This window comes from Rana temporaria, chromosome 3, assembly GCF_905171775.1.
Source record: "Rana temporaria chromosome 3, aRanTem1.1, whole genome shotgun sequence".
In the NCBI taxonomy this organism is placed as follows: Eukaryota; Metazoa; Chordata; class Amphibia; order Anura; family Ranidae; genus Rana; species Rana temporaria.
The window spans coordinates 341,577,150-341,597,511 of NC_053491.1; the positions used below are offsets into that span (position 1 = coordinate 341,577,150).

General features: G+C 42.5%; 1 protein-coding gene across 4 annotated transcripts in view; it reads right to left on the reverse strand.

The window, feature by feature from the left end:
• GRIA1 (glutamate ionotropic receptor AMPA type subunit 1) overlaps nucleotides 1-20,362 on the reverse strand; it is a 445,232-nt gene that overhangs the window by 38,976 nt on the left and 385,894 nt on the right. For all 4 annotated transcript variants that reach the window (XM_040345114.1, XM_040345115.1, XM_040345112.1 and 1 more), the window contains exons 12-13: nucleotides 10,193-10,391; nucleotides 7,999-8,246 (exon numbers count right to left, since the gene is read on the reverse strand). In XM_040345114.1, coding sequence (XP_040201048.1) covers nucleotides 7,999-8,246; nucleotides 10,193-10,391 — 447 coding nt within the window. The remainder of the gene's footprint in view (nucleotides 1-7,998; nucleotides 8,247-10,192; nucleotides 10,392-20,362) is intronic.

Sequence of the window (20,362 nt, forward strand, 5' to 3'; positions counted from 1 at the left end):
AGTGTTGATGGGGACAAGGGCCTCTTCCCTGCAACCCTGGGCTGTGGCTGTGGGGATCTGCGGGTGGGGGGCTTCCCATAATCTGGAACCCAGCTGACAGCTGAGGACTCATCGGTTGTTAAGGATGTGGCAGCCAGCTTCACAGCCAGCTCCTTAGCAACCAGCTATATACAGTGTGTTTAAAGAGATAAAGAAAAAAACACAAAATGCATGAAAACTGCATGCAAAAACGCATAAAAAACGGGGGTTTAAAAATGAAAAACACATCACAAAAATGGACCTGAAAAACGCATTTAATCGCAAACGAATAAATGTGAACCTAGACTTAGAGCTTTTATTAGGACAATCTCCTAGTCAGCAGTTATGCATTCTCATTGGATGGGTAAACTCTCAACAACTCTGCAATTGGTAGAGTAGTAAACTTTCAACTAGTCAGTAATTGGTAAGTTTTGTAAGTCTCATGCTTTGTGTTACGTTACAATTTCTCAACATAACTGGCCCCGTATTATGCAAACTTTGTTGGAAAAAAATAAAATAATTACACTGGATTATTCCGCAACATATATACATTACAGCAGCATCTTCAAAAGTGACGAGCTGTGAATAAAAAGCCAATTCCAACCCTTACAACCATTTGCTATTGTTTCAGTCAAGCTTGGGCACACGTCTAATGTTTTCGCCTGCTGCAGCAAGACAGTTTATTTCTTACTGCCTCGGGCTATGAGAACATCTCGTGAGCAGAACAGGACAAGGACATGTGTCTGTAAGTGTTAGGAGCTGCGCTGTTCATGTTGAGGAATATGTTAAATGTCAAGCAGAGGATGCATTTACATTCCCTTCTCGGTATCATCATAATTCTTAGCTTTAATACAGTGGTGCAGAATGAGAACACAGCTAAATCTACATGACAAGATCAGTACTTTTGAAGAGTGGGGGCTAGTATTTAGAGACACAGTGGACAACACAGCACAACACGGACTCACATCCATGTGAATGTTGCCAACCATAAGGCCCCGTACACACGACCGGATCTGTCCGCTGGGATTTATTCACGGATCAGTTCCAGCGGACAGATCCGGTCGTGTGTAGGCCCGAGCGGACATTTTCCAGCGGATAAAAATCCAACCGACGGATTTTCAGCGGATAAAAATTTCTTAGCATGCTAAGAAATCTATCCGCTGGAATCCTGTCCTTCGGACTTATCCGGTCGTCTGTACAGACTCACCGGATAAGTCCGCCCGATCCCCATCCCTCGCATGCGTCGAAGTGATTCTACGCATGCGTGGAAGTATTTACCTTCCAGGGTCGCGCACGTCGCCGCGTCATCGTCGCGGCGACGGCGCGGCCACGTCACCGCGGATGTTTTCCGCTGGGATTTTGATCTGATGGTGTGTACAGCCATCAGATCAAAATCCGCCAGCGGACATATCCGATGGAAACGGTCCGGCGGACCGTTTTTATCGGATATCCGCTCGTCTGTACGAGGCCTTAGGCTTCATGCACACTGGATGTTTTAACAGCTGCTGTTTTTGGCTTCAGATATTTTTTTCTGCTGTCAAAAAACTCCCCAGCATTGTATCCTATGTGTCCATGCACACATAGGGGGTTATTTACGAAAGGCAAGTCCACTTTGCACTACAAGTGCAAACTACAAGTGCAAAGTGCACTTGAAATTGTTTAGCATTCTCTACCTTTAAACTACATTCACACCTACTTGGATGTGCAGTCGCTGTAAATCTGAGGGGTAGATCTGAAATCAGGGGAAGCTCTGCTAATTTTATTATCCAATCATGTGGAAGCTAAAATTCTGTTTTTTATTGTCCTTGCACGTCCCCCTCGGATCTACAGCGACTGCACTTTCAAGTGCACTTTCAGTGCAACTTCTAGTGCACTTTGCATTTGTAGTTTGCACTTGTAGTGCAAAGTGGATTTGCCTTTAGTAAATAACCCCCATAGACTGTTATCAGCAATTTTTGGCAGGGGCGTTTTCTAGATGGAAAAACCACCCAGAACTAGTGGGTTTTGAGAGGAGTTTTTCACCTGTAAAAACGCTCTAACTCTGAAAAAAGCTGAAAAAAGCTTTAAAATGCCCAAAAATTCTGAAAAACTCAGCTATTCTGCTATTATGGGAGTATAGTTTTGCTAAAAAAAATGGTAAAAAAAAAACTGCCAAAAAACGCTACTACAAAAACACTGAAAAACTCACTCTACAGCTACAGCTTTCTACAGCTAACGTTACTGGCTTTTTTTAAATGTCCAGTGTGCATGAGGCATTAAGAACCATTCAAATATTATCAAGAGTTAACCACTTAAGGACCACCTGCTGCACATATACGTCGGCAGAATGGCACAGCTGGGCACAAGCACGTACCTGTACGTCCTCTTTAAGTGCCCAGCTGTGGGTCACGGGTGAGCGCCCGCGGCGCGCCCCCGCGAACCGGTACGAAGCTCCGTGACCGTGGGACCCGATCGCCGCTGGAGTCATGCGATCGGTCCCTGTAGCTGAAGAACGAGGAGAGCTGTGTGTAAACACAGCTTCCCCGTTCTTCACTGTGGCGCTGTCATTGATCGTCTGTTCCCTGACATAGGGAAAGGCGATCAATGACATCACACGTCCAGCCCCGCCCCCTTACAATTAGAAACACATATGAGGTCAAACTTAACCCCTTCAGCGCCCCCTAGTGGTTAACGCCCAAACTGCAATTGTCATTTTCACAGTAAACAATGCATTTTTATAGGATTTTTTGGGGTAAGAAATGTTCTGCTAGTGGCTGAAAAGCGCTTCTTTAACGCTAAAGCGCCACTAAAATAAGCAGCGCTTTAGCGCGAATGGACGGGCAGCTAAGTGTACTATGATGGGTTCTATGATGTCTTCAGGGACATCACCCTCCTGGTGACTTCCACCAGTTATGATCTGCTTGTTTTAAATAAAGGTGTACAGAGACCCAGTGATGACATCACTGAACCTAATAAGGTATGTAGTGAAAACTGAAAGGTTTTCTTTAACAATGTCATTAGCATGTTAACAAAAGAGATAGTAGGAACCAGGGAGGGCAAAATATAAACGATTAAACTACAGCTGCAAGGTAGGACATTCTTTCTGAATCTGTCCTGTGAAGTGCTCCAGGTCTCAGGCCTGTAGCTGTAGCTAATACTTCCTATAGAAGGACTGCTCGTGTCTTTTTGTTTATATATTCTTATGCGTTGTTCAACCTCTAAGGTTGGGAGGAAAGGCAATAAAGGCTTCCAGACTGTTGCTTAAAGCTGAGGTCCACACAAAAATTGAACCTCTGCCGTCCGGATTCCTCCCCCCCTCTGGTTTCACATTTGGCACCTTTCAGGGGAGGGGGGAGCAGATACCTGTCTAAGACAGGTATTTGCACGCACTTCTGGGCATAGATCCCTGTATTATCTGCGGGAGTCTATGCCACGTCCGACGCCCCCCCGCTGTCTTCTGGGAGACACACGGTTCCCAGAAGACAGCAGGGACCACTGGCTATGCGCAGTGCGTCGCACTTGCGCAGTAGGGAACCAGGAAGTGAAGCCGCAAGGCTTCATTTCCTGATTTCCTTACCGAAGATGGCGGCGGCAGCATCTGAGTACTGAGGGACGGGTCGGACTCAGGTGCCAACATCGCGGGCACGCTGGATAGGTAAGTGTCCTTATTTTAAAAGTCAGCAGCTGCAATATTTGTAGCTGCTGACTTAAAAAAAAAAAAAAATAATTTGGACGGACCTCCGCTTTAAGGTCAAACAGGCAGATACCTACCTAGGAATAAGCAATACTTAAGGGAGGGGAAGGGATACTGGTAAATAGGAAATAGAGTGACAATGAGGTAGAAGAGGAAAACTAAAGATTACAGAAAAGCAAATGAGTGCTGTTCACAGTGTACAATATTTCATACAAAGTGGGGCATCCAAGGGTTCTTTAGGATTCAGCTCTTTCGGATCCTTGCAATATGCTTGTATGTGCTCTGGACACAGTCTGTCTCCAATTACCACACTGGGGTTGATTTACTACAACTGAAGAGTGCAAACTTTGGTGCAGCCGTGCATGATAGTCAACCCACTTCTAATTTCAGCTTGTTCAATTAAAGGAGTTGTAAAGGAAAAAAATGTTTTTGCTGAAATTACTGTTTACAGGGTATAGAGACATAATAGTTGACTGATTCCTTTTAAAATTGATTAAAAATAGATAAAAATCAATCATATAATGTACCTCTAGTTTCGTTTTTGCATCTAGTTTCGTTTTTGCATGTTATCCTGCCTGTGTGCATGTACAGAGCCATAGAGCAGTGATGGTTTGGAAAATGAAACTAGAATCTCCCAGTACTGTGGTCATCAGGAACCAGACAACCAGGAAGTGTCCAGAACAGAGAAGAATTACAGCAACATCAAAGCAAAAACGAACAATGAGGACATGAAACCAGGACTGCAGTAAGGTAAAGGAAGCTATTTAGCTAAAAAAAAGATTTCCTTTAGTGACCCTTTAAGCTTTGACAAAAAAAAAAAAAAAAAGGAAGCTGATTGGTTTCTATGCACCAGATTTTGCACTCTCCTGTTTTAGCAAACCAACCCAGTCCTAGCAATGATTTAACTTGTCTGAGATTGGGCAAAAATGTCTATGATAGTTCTTCATGTTCAAATATCTGTTGTTTATCAGAATCCTAGGGCAATTTGTTTAGGAATAGGCGATCTAACATGGGCAGTGCTTCTTTTGGTCCTATCAGGGAACATCTCAATTTGTGCATGTTGTTACAGCAATTCTGCAATGTATGAAATGTATCAGGACAGGACTGAAAAGGCTAAAATACCTAGTCATGTGTTTTTTACCTTTGTAATTCAGTATATTGCTAAAACAACTAGAAGACATTTGCAGGTTTATTGTTTTAAAAGAACAAAACATACTATGGACACACAGATCCCAACTCAGGAGGGAGCCAGCATATCTGCCCCCATGGCAAGTGCTTGCTATGGGGGCAGACACAGAAGACTAGGAGCCAAGAACACTGGCGGGGGACCCCAGAAGAGGAGGTACAGGAGAGAAAAGGGAGTGAGTCACATGCTCTCCCATACTTTGAACTACTGCATATTTCTTCATGTTCCCTGGGTCTCATCGGTGATGATGTAGTAAACGGCTCGTCTGTATGTGCCGTGGGTGGGAAGTCCTATGATGAAACGCGTCAGAGCGTGGCTTCTACGACGCCAGGAAGTGACACTTGCGCTCCACCAGAGTCTCGTCTGCAACTAGGAAACGCTGTTTCCAGTGGAACACACCCGGTCAACACGACTCTCCTCCTTTGCTGGAGATGGTGACTATATGCGCTATTGATTTATATTGAATGTACGTGCATAAACTGAAGGGAATGTTTGCTGTGGGGACTTTTTTTTATTCATTAAACGGAATTACGCTATATGCCTTTTTCTGTGTTTTGTGTCTAATTTGGAGACTCACAGCAGATGATCTTGATTGCCTTTTGTTATGAAGAGTAGTATCAGTCTGTGGATATTCATACATCGCCTTGCTTATAGCGCTTTCCGGTGAGTGCGTACCCCAGAGGGGGATCTTTTTGTCCCACGCGGTGTTTCTGAAAATCCAGGTGGAAGGTGCTTGCTATCTGTTCGTTTTCAAACCCTGCTATCAACCGACTTTTCCCTCTTAATATATTGATACACTTTATCATTGATGCTGCACTAAGTGTAGAGGTGGTGTCTCTTTTGGGAACTACACTGAACTTTCACTACCAGCGCTGTTTGTAGTTTTAACTATTTGGACATTTTGATGTGCTTTTATAGTCTTTTTACCATTTTTTATATTTGTTATTTATTTAAACAGCTGCTTTCATTTGATGTTTGACTGTGGTCCACAGTCATTTATCTGTATAGCTACCTGTCATTTGTTTTTCTGACATTCAGTTTTTTGTAAAGTCTGTCTATTCAGGCGCCGGGAGGTGTATTATATGCCTACGATACACCTGTTTGAGAACCACTGGCAGAGCAAACCGTGCGTGTGTACGAGGCTTTGAGGTTTCTCGTCAAGAAAACTGCCCAGAATCTAGACAAGAAAAATAGAGAACCTGTTCTTTATTTTCTCGTCGTGAGATTCTCGGCAGTGTTTTCCTGCCGAGAAACCCGAGCATGTGTATAATTACCTCTCCATGAAAACCTGTGCATGCTCGAAATGACTTTGACGCATGCACAGTAGCTTCCAAGGCATAGGTAGGTTGAAGCAAGATGGTGGCGATGGCATCGAATGTGACAAGCGCATGCTCGTTGTAGTCGATGACGTCACCGCGTTCGTGCCATTCAAAAGAACGGGGGTACTTTTGAATGTCCTGTGTGTGCCAAGAATCTCGTCAGGAAAAACAATGGGCCAAATCCTCAAAAGGGATACGCAGGCGGAACTGCTGTTCAGCCTGCGTATCCCTGTGCCTATCTTTGGAACTGATCCTCAGAATCCACAGGACTGCACCCGACGCGTTTCGTGAAAGAATCACTTAGTCAAAGTGATTCTTTCATGAAACGCGTCGGTTGGAGCGAGCGGCATTCCTGTGTCATCCCCTCTCAACCGTCTACTCTCCACGAGCAGTCCTGTTGCCTGTAAGCGTCCGGCCGGAGCTGCATGGCAGAAATGTTTTATTGAATCTTCTGAAATGTGAGTGAAATATCTGCCACATTTATTTTAATAAAGTCACATTTGGTTTTATGCTATGGAAGCATTTCCTTTTTTCTTTATTTGGCTTATGTGAATACCATTGTGGAGTCTGCTTACATCTGGATACCAACATCATTTACTGAGGAGCTATATGCTGGGCTTGGTCCGTAGGGACCTTATAATCTGGTAAGCGGCTTACGATCATTGGTGGTGGATTCACTTTTGGATAATTTATCCCACGGATAATCGCATGGTTTAAAATCTGCACGGGTGTTTCCAACAGTCATATTATGGACTTCCTTTTTTTCTTGGACTATTCACAATAACTATTGTTTATGTCACAACTTCCGTTTCTTGTGTAAATCACTTATTGCCAAATTTGGTGATAGATCGATAATTGTGACACACTGTTACTGTTATTTATTTGTTTATATATTTTTCACTTATAGACTTGGGCATCCAGGGATCTGGAGCTCAAGTGTTCAGTATACAGTCACTTAACCTTTAATAGGCCACTGCTCTTTGGCCTGTATTTTTGATATACACTTGGGCACACGTCTATTGTATTTTTCATATTATCACAAGATCTGTACATTTATGTGTACATTTCTGGTTTAGCGCAGTTATCATACAGATGACAGCGATTTCCGATAAAAACAAAATTTTCACGAGAATTTAGATCCTGCTCTTAATCTTTTCTTGGCAGGAAATCTCACAGTTCTGACAAAAAGCTCACATCACACTTTTCTTGTCGGCAAAACTGATCGTGTGTACGAGGCATAATGGTTTGTTTTAGGAGATATGAAATTAAATTTGATTATGCCACTAATATATTGTTCACTTTTCTCCTTGTAGAAGAAGATCAGCAATGCATGAATGCTTATTCTTTATGAATTCTGTGGATTTGCTAGTCCTGTACCTACCCTGATTTGTTTAAATGATCCCACCAGTCATTAGATCACCACTTATTGGGGAAACAGGTTTTACATGACAAAGTAAAGCCGTGCCTCTACAAACATGGCAACCTCTACACAAATACGCAGTGCAGAACAAGACGTAGTGGGTCAGTAAAGAAAAAAAGATAATACGCAGGGAACCTTACTTTTTGCGTCTTTCTCACAGTTCAGGACCTCCAGCCTTTGAAATTTACATATGATAACTAGTTGTATCTTTATTTTATTTCAGAATAATACATTGTTGAATGGAATGACACAAGCAGATGGATGAGTATACAAAAGAGATGGACAGTCCAATGAGGGGATACGTATTGACTTCCATGTACTCCCAGGGTCTACAGCCAAATAGCAAAATAAATGTACAATAAAGCAATGCTCAGCTACATACCTCAGAGCTGACCCCTTTGGGGTGGCAATGCCATAGCCCTTGGAATCCAAGTTACCTCCCACCTTCATGGTGTCACAGGGTTTTCTCTGTTCTATATACTCGTTCATCGTGGACTCCAAGAGATATGCATATTTGCCTTTAGACTTTCTCACTCTGTTCATCCCTTCCTCAGTGGTCTTAACAAAAACCGAGGGTTCCGCTGAACGCATGTAAGTCCACATTTTTTCAAACACAGCTATTTTAGATCTCTAGGAATACAAAAGAAGAAAGAAGCAGACTTGGCAACCATTTAAAAACCATTGACAAGATATATACATTTTGTGACCGTTGATGCTATCAAAAAAGCTTTTAGGACGGTAAGTAGTGAACAGCTATTTGAGAAATTTAAAGTCTCGTTAAAATGCTTTCATCGCATAATATCTGAAGAGGCGCTTCCGTACACAACTGCTTACAGCGAAGTAAAAGAAAAAAATGGAATTACAAATTAGGTAAAAAGTCTTTTGATATTTTGATAGCACAAGACAAGCTGTGAAAATGGTTATTTTGTGTCGTACTTATGGTGCATAAACTGTATGCAAAGCTTGATATGTGTAGTTTAATGATGAGGAGGAAGACATATAAATGTTTTCTGATGGGTTGTGGAAATGCAGAAAAAAATAAACACAAAAGGTTGCTTTAAAACGTCAATTATCAGCACATCTTACTACAGCTTTTAAATTCATGTTTGAAACTTGTTTAACCCCCTCAATGCCACACCGTCATATGACGTCCTGGTATTGTGGAGGGGATATCTCAATGATGGGTGCAGCTACAGGCATCATTCAGATATCCTTCTTTTTAGCCGGCGATTACGCGCACCATAAGAACAATCATAGTGGCAGTTCCGCCGCTTGATCGTTCTTATAGGCCATCGGGGGCCCCGGAGAACAAATCAGCTGGCAGAGGATGACGATAAAGATCTCTATGACCGTCGGAGGCCCGGGCACGACGGATGTAAACAAAGCCGCAATCGCAGCTGTAGGCATGAGATCGGTGAATTTTGTTCACAATCTCATGCTTTCAAGCCTGGAGGAGAGATGTGGGGTCTTATTGACCCCACATCTCTCTATAAAGAGGATCTGTCACAATATATTCCTATTACAAGGGACGTTTACATTCCTTGTAATAGGAATAAAAGTGATCAAAAAAAATATTTAAAAAAAGGTGAAAAAATAAATAAAATTAAGTAAAATAAAAAAATGATATATATATTTTTTTAAACGCCCTCGGTAGCTCGTGCTCAGAAGCGAACACACGCGTAAGTCCTGCCCACATATGTAAACGCTGTTCAAACCACACATGTGAGGTATTGCCACGTGCATTAGAGCATGTGCAACAATTCTAGCTCCTCTGTAAATGTAAACTGGTAACCTGTAACAAAAATTAAAGCGTTGCCTATGGAGATTTTTAAGTACCAAAGTTTGGCGCCATTCCTTGAGTGTGCGCAATTTTAAAGCGTGACAAGTTAGTTATCTATTTACTTGGTGTAACATCATCTTTCATATAGTCCAAAAAAATTGGTCTAATTGTAATCTGTTTTGTTATTTTTTAATTCATGAAACCGTTTTTTTTTTTTAAAAAAGGCGCTTGAAAAATGATTGCGCAAATACTGTGCGAGATAAAAAGTTCCAATGACCACCACTTTTTTTCCCTAGGGTGTCTGCTAAAATATATATATATGTATATAATGTTTGGGGGTTTGATACAAAGAGGGTGTGTATTTTTTACATACTGTAAGATTACAGTATACTGTATGTAATGTGTTTATTTACTTTTTTGAATTTGGCGCCGTTCTCCGCCCCTGTGCATTGTAACGTCACAGGGAACGGAGATCTGGAATACCGCTAAGGAAGTTAAGGGGGGGGGGGGGGTGCGCTGGACATCTAACCTTACATCTACAACCAGCCCTTTTGAGGGCAATCATAATGCTGATCTGGCCCACAATGAAATTGAGTTTGACACCCTTGGTCTAGGCAAATGTTTTTATTGCTGTGTCCCCAATGCAGAGATTTCCTTTCACTCTCTGTCATATAGACACAACAGAAAGTGATTGGAAGTCTTCCAAAATAAGGGAAGATCCTAACTCTGTTGGCTGCACTGGCATGCACTGAAATCTACTGCAGAATATAATCAGTTAGTAATAATTTTAACAAACCTTAAAAAATTCTTTTGTAGACCCAGAATCTAAGGTTCCATATGTTATCTCGGTTTGTTTAGCCAAATCATCAGCACTCTCGATGGGTGATACCATCCTCTCCACTGTCAAGAAGGCCGCTAAGTTTGCTGTATAAGATGAGATGATGATGAGTGTGAAAAACCACCATACACCGCCCACAATGCGTCCTGAGAGAGACCTGGAAGGAAATATCACAAATGGTTTTATTAAGCATAACATCATATCACAGTGCCATTTCTAATCAAATCTCTTTTTAAATGTATAACATCTTTATTTTTGTGTACAAGGCTAAGGAGAATCTAAAATACATGTCTGGGCAAAACAAACAAAAAAAAGGAATACACGTATATTTCCTTATTATCCTTCTTGGACCGTGCAATTACATAAAAATGCCTGTTTACCCTGGCAGAAATGTATCTAATTTCCAGTTGGGGACTAGAAGAGTGCCTTTGCTGTACATTAATCGCACAAAAATAGTGAAAGCCCTGCCTGTACTGTTTTGTCAAAACCTCCCTTCTCCTCATCTCTGCAACTTATGCCTCGTTTCCACTGAGCGGAACGATTCGGGTCAGTACAGTTTGGAAGGGTTAGAATGGTACATGCTATTCAGGTGAGCGTTTCCACTGCAAGTCGGGCCGTCAGGGGCCATACAGGGTTTAGAAAAAATATCTAGCGTGTCCGCCAATCAGTGGAATGTATTGTAGCTCCGTCCTAACCGAACCGTACCATTTTCTATGGCCCCACATCTGAAGCAGGACCCAGAATGGTGCGATATGGTTTGGTTGTATGGGCCGCTTTCATAATGGAAATACTCAAAATAGCGTACCGTACCGAACCAACATTAGAGGGGTGATGGAAGTCCAAGTAAAGAACTGGGAAGGGTGATTAGACTACCTAAGACAAGACTGCAGTGGCCTTGGACCTGCATTGTCATTCTAGAGAGGGCATCACCTCTGCTCAAATTTGCAGATAAAGCTGGACACTCTGGAACTACCCCCAACACATAGCATGCAACAGTCCAATCAAGAAGAACCTCAGAAGCTAGTAGAATCCTGCCACAGGATAAAGTATGCATTTAAGAATTCTGCTACAGAGGTGTTAGTTTAGCGTTCGGATTCCTTTTAGAGTGAGTTTAGTGTTAGGATAATGGTTTTATGGGGTTTGATCTAATTGCTAGGGTTAAAGGGGTTGTAAAGGTTCAATTTTTATTTTCTAAATAGGTTCCTTTAAGCTAGTGCATTGTTGGTTCACTTACCTTTTCCTTCGATTTCCCTTCTAAATGTTTTATTTCTTTGTCTGAATTTCTCACTTCCTGTTCCTCCTTAGTAAGCTTGACACCATCATCCGAGCCGTTCTGGCTGGGGGTTAGTCAGCCAGAACAGCTTACTGAGGAGGAACAGGAAGTGAGAAATTCAGACAAAGATAACAAAGAAAAAAAAACATTTAGAAGGGAAATCAAAGGAAAAGGTAAGTGAACCAACAATGTACTAGCTTAAAGGAACCTATTTAGAAAATAAAAAATGAACCTTTACAACTCCTTTAATGTTGCAGTTTAAGGCATTTTATTTATTTGTGTGACTTAATTGAGGAGATTTTCCCTCAATTCATGTCCCTAAGACACCTATATGGTACACACGATATGTTAACCAGAGGACAACGGTCTGAAGAACCGTTTTCATTGGTCAAAACCGATCGTTTGTGGGCCCCATAGGTTATTTAACCATAGGTTAAAAAAAAGCCAACTTGCTTTAAAATTAACCTATGTATTCCTAACCGATAGGTCAAAACCAATCGTTAGTAGGCACGACCATCGGTTAAAAATCCATGCATGCGCATAATCAAGTCGACGCATGCTTGGAAGCATTGAACTTCCTTTTTTTTAGCACATCGTTGTGTTTTACATCACCGCGTTCTGACGCGATCGGGTATTTTACCTTCAGACCGTTGTCCTCTGGTTAACCTATCGTGTGTACGAGGCTTTAGGGACATGAACTTGTGGTGTGTGTTTTTTAAAACTGGTGACTGAGTTGCTGTAAAGCAAATCTGTGTTTCGTCCATGCAGGGTAATTCAACACATTTACTTTAAAATCCACCTTCCCCAGCAGCACATACTTTTCAATGATGCTCCATTCAGCTGCCATGCGTGAAAGAAAACAGTACTTCCGGGTATGTAAGAGCATGTGCCTTACTCTCCTTTCTCTCATGTGACAGTTCTAGTTCTTCATGAATGGTTCAGTGCTGTCACATGAGGGTGGAAAGAGTCCTCAACCCTATGAGAGCTCCAGCTAGGGCAAGTTGAAGCTTACATAGGACTTACCTACCTTACTCCAAGAAGATAAGTGGAGTATGGACAAAGCATACACTATATTACCAAAAGTATTGAGACACCTGCCTTTATACGCACATGAATTTTAATGGAATCCCAGTCTTAGTCCATAGGGTTCAACATTGAGTTGTCCCACCCTTTGCAGCTATAACAGCTTCAACTATTCTAGGAAGTCTGTCCACAAGGTTTAGGAATGTGTCTATGGGAATGTTTGACCATTCTTCCAGAGGTCAGGCACTGATGTCTTACAATAAGGCCTGACTCACAGTCTCTGCTAATTCATCCCAAAGGTGTTCTATCGGGTTGAGGTCAGGAATCCGTGCAGGCAAGTCAAGTACTTCCACCCCAAACTCATTCAATCCATGTCTTGCTTTGTGCACTGGTTTTTGGTGGAGGGGGGGGGGGGATAATGTGTGGGATTGTTTTTCAGGGGTTGGGCTTGGCCCTTTAGTTCCATTGAAGGGAACTCTTAAGGCATCAGCATGCCAAGACAATATGGACAATTTCATGCTCCCAACTTTGTGGGAACAGTTTGGGGATGGTCCCGTCCTGGTCCAACATGACTGGTCACCAGTGCACAAAGCAAAGTCCATAAAGACATGGATGAGCGAGTTTGGGGTGGAGGAACTTGACTGGCCTGCTCAGATTCCTGACCTTAACCCGACAGAAAACCTTTGGGATGAATTAAAGTGGAGACTGTGAGCCAGGCCTTCTTGTCCACATCATTGCCTAACCTCACAATGTGCTTCTGGAAGAATGGTCGAACATTCCCATAGACACACTCCTAAACCTTCTGGACAGCCTTCCCAGAAGAGTTGAACCTGTAATAGCTGCAAAGGGTGGGCCAACTCAATATTGCAACCTACGGACGAAGACTGGGATGTCATTAAAGTTCATGTGCGTGTAAAGGCAGCTGCCCTTATACTTTTGGAAATAGAGTGTATATTTGCTTTAGAGTCATTTTAAGCCAGCAATTTTTTTTCCAGTTTGAATAGAATATTGAGAGGTTAGAACCTCTACCAAGTTAGGGTCCATTAACAAGAGGCAGGGCCAGCTTTTATGGGCATGGGGATGCACAGCTGTTGCGTGCGTCCCTGTGGCAATGTCCCATTCATCTCCGCAGGGACATGTGGTTGCATGGGCATAGCTGCTGTGTCCTAATATAACATGCAGGTGGGTGCAGCTCCCTGGACCTGCATGTTATATTAGAACAAAGAGGCTGTGCCCATGCAGTGATGCATGCAACAGCTTTGTATTTCCATACCGGTAAAAGACAGCCGATAGACTCATGTCTGACCCCATGTGATTGGGCCCTTATTATTGCTCTCTGAGTCCAATGAGGAGTTTTTCCCATACTTCCTGTTCTGATGACACCTTTTATATAACCGTTTTAAGAAGTAAAGGAATTCAAGGCAGGAAATGTAGAGAAATTATTAAATCATTAGGAAGAAAGCAATAACAGCCTGAAAGTCACTTTCTCACTCTACCCCAAAAAAAAAATTCATTGGAGTTTCGGGTTCTTTCACTGTTCCTACATCATTGGTTAACTGTCTTGTTATCATTGTTAAGAAGAATAGAAGTCTCAGGGTGTACCTGTATCCCAATAATCTTAACAAAAAAAATCTAATGAGGGACGGATGGGAGAGTACAATATATATGTGTAAAGCTTTGCGTAAACTGACAGTGCTATATACGTACCTGAAATAAAAGTAAATAAAATATTTTCTCTATTGCCCCCCCCCCCTAAGGGTGTACAGTTCAATGAGAGTAACAGACAATTATTCACCATCCTGAAAATAATGATGGCTATTTGAGTTCCGTTTAGCTGAAGTCATTAAAGCCGTTCACTTTTAATATGCCTTGAGGGCTACACACATCCAGTCAGGTACTGTCTAATCTTCTGGTGAAGTGTTTCATCAAAAATGCATAAGCATTTGTAGATATGGATGGAATCTGCGTAATGGATGAATTGAGCGCAGAAGCCGCGTCCAAACAGGAAACTGATGACATACTATGAAAAGTTCTGGACAGAGCCCAAAAATCTCAAGAATAAAATCTAGTACTTGTAGAAAAAAAGTATAATTAGTTGAACTCATAAATTTAGATGGTGTCATGCCCAATGATAATGAAGTAGCAGCAATTCGAAATGAGCCTGTTCCACAGGACAGACGGCCCAATGTCATTTTTTGGCATGAGAACATTGTTAGCACAATATGTTCATCTCTCAGCCACTGAAAGTGCTACTTAAAATGAACCTGAATTTAAATGAAGTTTTACTATGTTAAAGGAAACATCTAGAAATTGTTCCTTGGCAGTACACTGGAAAATGTATATTTCATCTTGCATTCCTCATTGTTTTTTATCTACATGAGATCATCTAAGGCACTGCTGCCTCTGACTGTTAGTCCAACGAGATTTAGAGTGAGATTTAGTGATGTCACTACAGTGCTGCTTACTTTTTTCCTTCCTGGAAAGAAAGCTGTAGCTGAAGAAGCTCTCCCTGCTTCTTCTGCTTCATTCATGTTATGCATCTGTGGTTCCTTGATCTCTCCTGCTTTTCTTGATATTTGGGGGCAGCTCTGACATAAGGAAGCAAGACCCTGCTTTGCCGCTTTCATGCACAGACGCACAGCTGAACAAGACATAGTAAATCGTCAATAATAGTAATTTTTCTTTTTTCTGCCTGCCTTCTTTTGGGAAAATATCTTCTATAGTACATGTCCTCTTTAATAAAGGGAAATTTGTGGCAGCAGAACCCATAGCAGAAGAAGCTTATTCAACTGAAATATGAGAAAAGTACTACTGTTTCTAAAAGTGATTCAAACAGATGCATCCAAATAAAAAAATAAAAAATCTGACTAAATTTTGGTCAGTTTTATTATTGCTATAAACAAGGACGGATTCCTGACAAGGCTACTGAGGACAGGCCTCGGGGCGGCAGTGGGTGCCGGGGCGGTGCCGTGGCAACAGGGGGGTGAAAAAATCCTGTCGTCCCAGCCGGTCTGTATTGAGAAAAGCATCCGCCCCTTGCTGTATTGAGATCCGAGCATTTGAGAAAAGCGGCCCCTTTCACAAAACACTGCCCATCATAAAAGCACTGGCCATCGTGCCTCTTCTAACCATATCTTCCCCTTTGAGATAAGCATCCGCCCCTTGCTGTATAGAGCGGTCCCGAGCATCGGGAGCGAGCGCCGTGTTAATTTCGAATGCTCCGTCTACAGCTGACGAAGAGCTGTTCAGCCTCAGCTGTTAAGCATCGGCTCCGATTGTGCATGTGCTGCGCCTGCGCAGTCCAGCCCAGAACCTATCCGACAGGGGAACCATAACATTATCCGCTGGGGGGACACTCATTGTCAGAACACCGGCAGCAAGTCCCCATGTTCCGACCCGGTGTCCCGACCAGCGACTACAATCAACAAGTCCCGATGTTCCGTCATGGGGTCAGGCAAATGGGAGGGGTCATTTACTTTTCCTGCTCATGGGCAAGAAGGAAATCCTGGAGTGAACCTATAGGAAAACTGGCACTGGAGACGTCCCAGTCCTCTCCTCTTGACTGAGGACCTTCACATCCAGTACAGTGTTCATCTGTCTCCACATCTTCCAGGCAGCTATGATTCTCCCATCACCACTGCTCTGCCTCTGGGCCCCTTTCAGGACGAGATTACAGGGCCAAGCAGAATATTTGACTCAAAGGTATTTAATTCCTTGCTGGGTATGCTGTATAATGCATATATTTACAGATATTATTGTATAAAAACAGTGCACAAATACACTAGGTATGTCTTCGATAACACAATATGAAAATCACAAGTACTTTCAGTTTTTTTTTGGCGGGGGGGGTTTAATGTAGTTAAATGTATTTTTTTAACCCATTTCTATCACGTGTGTGTGTGGGGGGGGGGCATTGATGGACCCGGCCTTGGGGCGGCAAAGGGAGTAAATCTGGGCCTGGCTATCGATATTCTCTGAAAAAAGAGGGGTGATGAGCACAAAAGTCCGTGTTTTGAAGCTATACCAGCTCCCTGGATGATATTTTTTGCTTTTTGCTTCAATGTAAGCACTTTTTACAATAAAATTTAAAAACGTACTTCACCATCTGGACCATTTACTTATTTTCCCTGGCTCGACTTGCTGCTGTCTCGGATCCGTCTGGAAGCCACCATCTTGGTGAAGCCCAGCTCTACTTTCAGCTGATGTCCAAACAGCCACCACGCTGATCCAGAGAGGCCAGTCACACACCGCTCTAAGCTAATACCCTTTTGAACTAAGGTAAGCACTCTGTGAGCTACCAGGAAGTTCTGTTGGAAGATTATCTGCCAAATGAATTGCATCATTATATGAACTGTTTATCTATATGAATTGCATCTTTATATGAACTGTTTATCCATATACTTCACTGGATTTCCTAGGCATCATTTACTAGGAACCTCATTTGTCCATTGCACTAGCACCTTATAACGATTGTGTTATATATGTATTTATTAGGCAATTTCTGCCAATTTAGCACTTTCATCATCTAGTAGGATCCCTGATTGTTGATTGCACCAAGCACTTTAATATGATTTTTGTCATTCATGTATTTGATTATTGACCACTAAGCTCAGCACTTTAATCACTTTAATTATTTTATAGGCTCTATTGAGCACTCTCTAGACTGTTCAGTGTATTATTTTTGCGCTCATCACCTCTCTTTTTTCATATCTATACACAGTGAGTTGTTTTCACTTTAGATTGCAGCAGCAATTATATTGTATACACGTTTGTATTTCACTCATTCAATTCCACTTTGACCAGCGCTAAAGACTACCACATATTTATCGATATTCTCTACTTATAGTGTACCCTTTATTTTTTCAACATGGTTTCCCAAGCCACTGTGTAAAGGACTACGGTAAGCACAGGCTGAAAAAAAACTGCTAGCCTTAATGTTTGCAACAAAATGATTCCACCAGTGAAAACTATTTAAACCAATGCAAGCTAAATCCCAATTGGTGGAGTTCCTCTTAAGAGAAAGTTACAGAAATATTACTTGACTATAAAATGAAATGCCATTGCTGACACACTGTCCAACGTAACTGACACGAAAAGGCAAAGATGATGAAGACCTTTGCACTAAGAACATGGTTTACTCTGTGCAAGCTCCAGACCAAATTAACACTGGATTCCTGAAATCCTAAAAAGAAAGACATTTTTTGTCAAACTGCTGTCATTTTTTTTCATTTTTTGCCTGTGTTTAATCGCCTTAACACTAGATACTCTGACCCCCTTCCTGCCCATGCCAATTTTCAGCTTTCAGCACCTTCACACTTTAAATAACAACTACTCATGCAACTCTGTACCAGAGTTTTTTTTTGGAATAGCGGGTGTCAGTGGGTGAACATCCGCTGACACCTGATCTCATCGGTCCCTGCTATGGCCCAATTTCGCAGATGGAGGAAAATCCTATTTTTCCATCTGTCTGCGGATCGGATCAGGTGAACATGGACAGGCGGCCGTGTTCATCCGATCCCCCCATAGGGGAGAGCAGAGATCTGACAGGGCGGTCCCTGCACAGTGTGCGGTCCGGCTCACCAGGGATCAATGGAGCGATCCCCGCTGAGCAAGCGGATGAGACATGTACAGATGCTCACGGGATCCATACATGTGAAAGGGGCCTTACAGGGTTTACAAACTATGGTATACATATTTGAAACATAATCAGTCCTAAAGTACTGACTGCCTATTTTAAGGCCCTAAAATGCCAGGACAGCACAAATACCCCCCCAAATGACCCCTTTTGGAAATAAGAATGTCCATACTGAGAGGCCTGGTGAGTTTTTTGAAGTTGTAATTTTTTGTCACAATTTTATGGAAAATTAAGAAAATAAATAAAATGTTTTTTTTTTTTTTTGTTTTTTTGTTTTTTACAAAGTTGGGAATACCACATGTGTGAGACTTTTTCACAGCCTAGATGCATAGAAGGGGCCAAAATACAAGGAACACCTTTATGCTTTCAAGGAGCATAAATGACACATCTAATTTCCTGACTACCTATCAAATGGAGGCCCTGAAGCACCAGAACAGCGGAAACATTGGAAAGCAAACATTCAATAGTATTTTCTGAAATACATAGTGAGTGTTTTGAAAATGTAATTTTTAGCCACAAGTTTTTGGGAAATGCAACTTTTTACATAAATTTCTCAATTAGTAAAATATTTCTAACACACATCATAGGCATACTTGGAATTACACCCCAAAACACATTCTGTTACTCCTCCAGAGTATGGGGATACCACATGAGTGAGACTTTTTCACAGCCTAGCCACATGAAGAGGAACCTTAAATCCACTGAGCGCCTTCAAGCCTTCTAGGGGCATAAATTCCTGACAACCAATCACATTTTTGGAGGCACTTGAACACCAGGACAAACATCCACAAGATGACCACATTTTGGAAAGCAAACACCCAGAGGTATTTAGAAAAAGAGACATGGTAAGTCTTTTTAAGACTTCATTCTTTTGTCACAAGTTTTTTGGAAAATGCAGAAAGAAAATGGAAATTTATATTTTTTACACAAAGTCGTTCATTTAAATTGATATTTCTCACACACAGCATGGACATACTTTAAAATTACACCCAAAACATATTCTGCTACTCATCCTGAGTATGGTGATACCACATAGGTGACACTTTTTCATTTTTTGGACTGAATTTATACCAGGCATTGAGTCTTGTGTATTACACAAATCAGCCGATTGTATCTAAGCCAATGTACTGTAATGGTTGCATCTATACGAGTGGTCAGGGAATATAGCTCAGTGTAGCATCACCTATAGAAGCCCATATTCCTTTAAGCTAAACCGACCTAGCTTACTGGACAGAGGGGGAGACAATCAGCAGGTTCGGCGGACTTAATGTCTGCCGGCAACCTGCGATCCTTCCCCAGAGAGGCAGAAGGGCGGTCTGCCTATGTAAACAGTCTCCACACAATTAGCAAGCACCCCCTAGGGACACACTTAACCCTTTGATCGCCCCTGATGTTAACCCCTTCCCTGTCAGTGTCATTAGTACAGTAACAGTGCATATTTTTAGCACTGATCACTGTAATAATGTCAATGCTCCCCATAAAAGTGTCAGGTGTTTGATTTGTCCGCCGCAATGTCGGAGTCCCACTCAGGGCTGGACTGGGACAAAAATTTGGCCCTGGACTTTATCCAGACTGGCCCACTTTGACAGGTCTCTCCCGTGGCAGCCGGACAACTCCCACCCCCCCCCCCCGGCCACCCAAGCCCCCTCTCCCCCCTTCACTAGCCACTAGCCATTCTACTCTATTAGTAAAACGGCTGGTACTGGTACTTTTCTAGGCAGTACCAGTGGGAAAGCTAGACATTATTTCACCCGGGCAAAGAATCAGTTCTGTGCCCCCCCCCTTATGGGACAAGATTAGGCAGAAGTGAGAAACTCCCAGGCCATAGCTGTTGAGTCAGCTGTCTGTCCCCTCCCCTGTGCTCCTTCTGATCCCCCCGTGCTCCTTCTGGTCCCCCCGTGGTCCTTATGGTCCCCCTATGCTCCTCTGTCATCCCACATGCTCCTCTGTCATCCCCCCTGCTCCTCTGGTCCTCCCCCTGCTTCTCTGTCCCCCCCCAGGTGAACACTGCGGGGAGGGAGAGACAGAGGAGCGGAGGGGGGCGGTGGTTCGCTGTCACTGAAGCCGGCCCACTAAGCCATCGGCCCACCGGGAAACTCCCTGTAGTCCCAATGGCCAGTCCATCCCTGGTCCCACTAAAAATCGCTAATCGCCGGCATTACTAGTAAAAAAAAATATATAAATAAAAATGCCATAA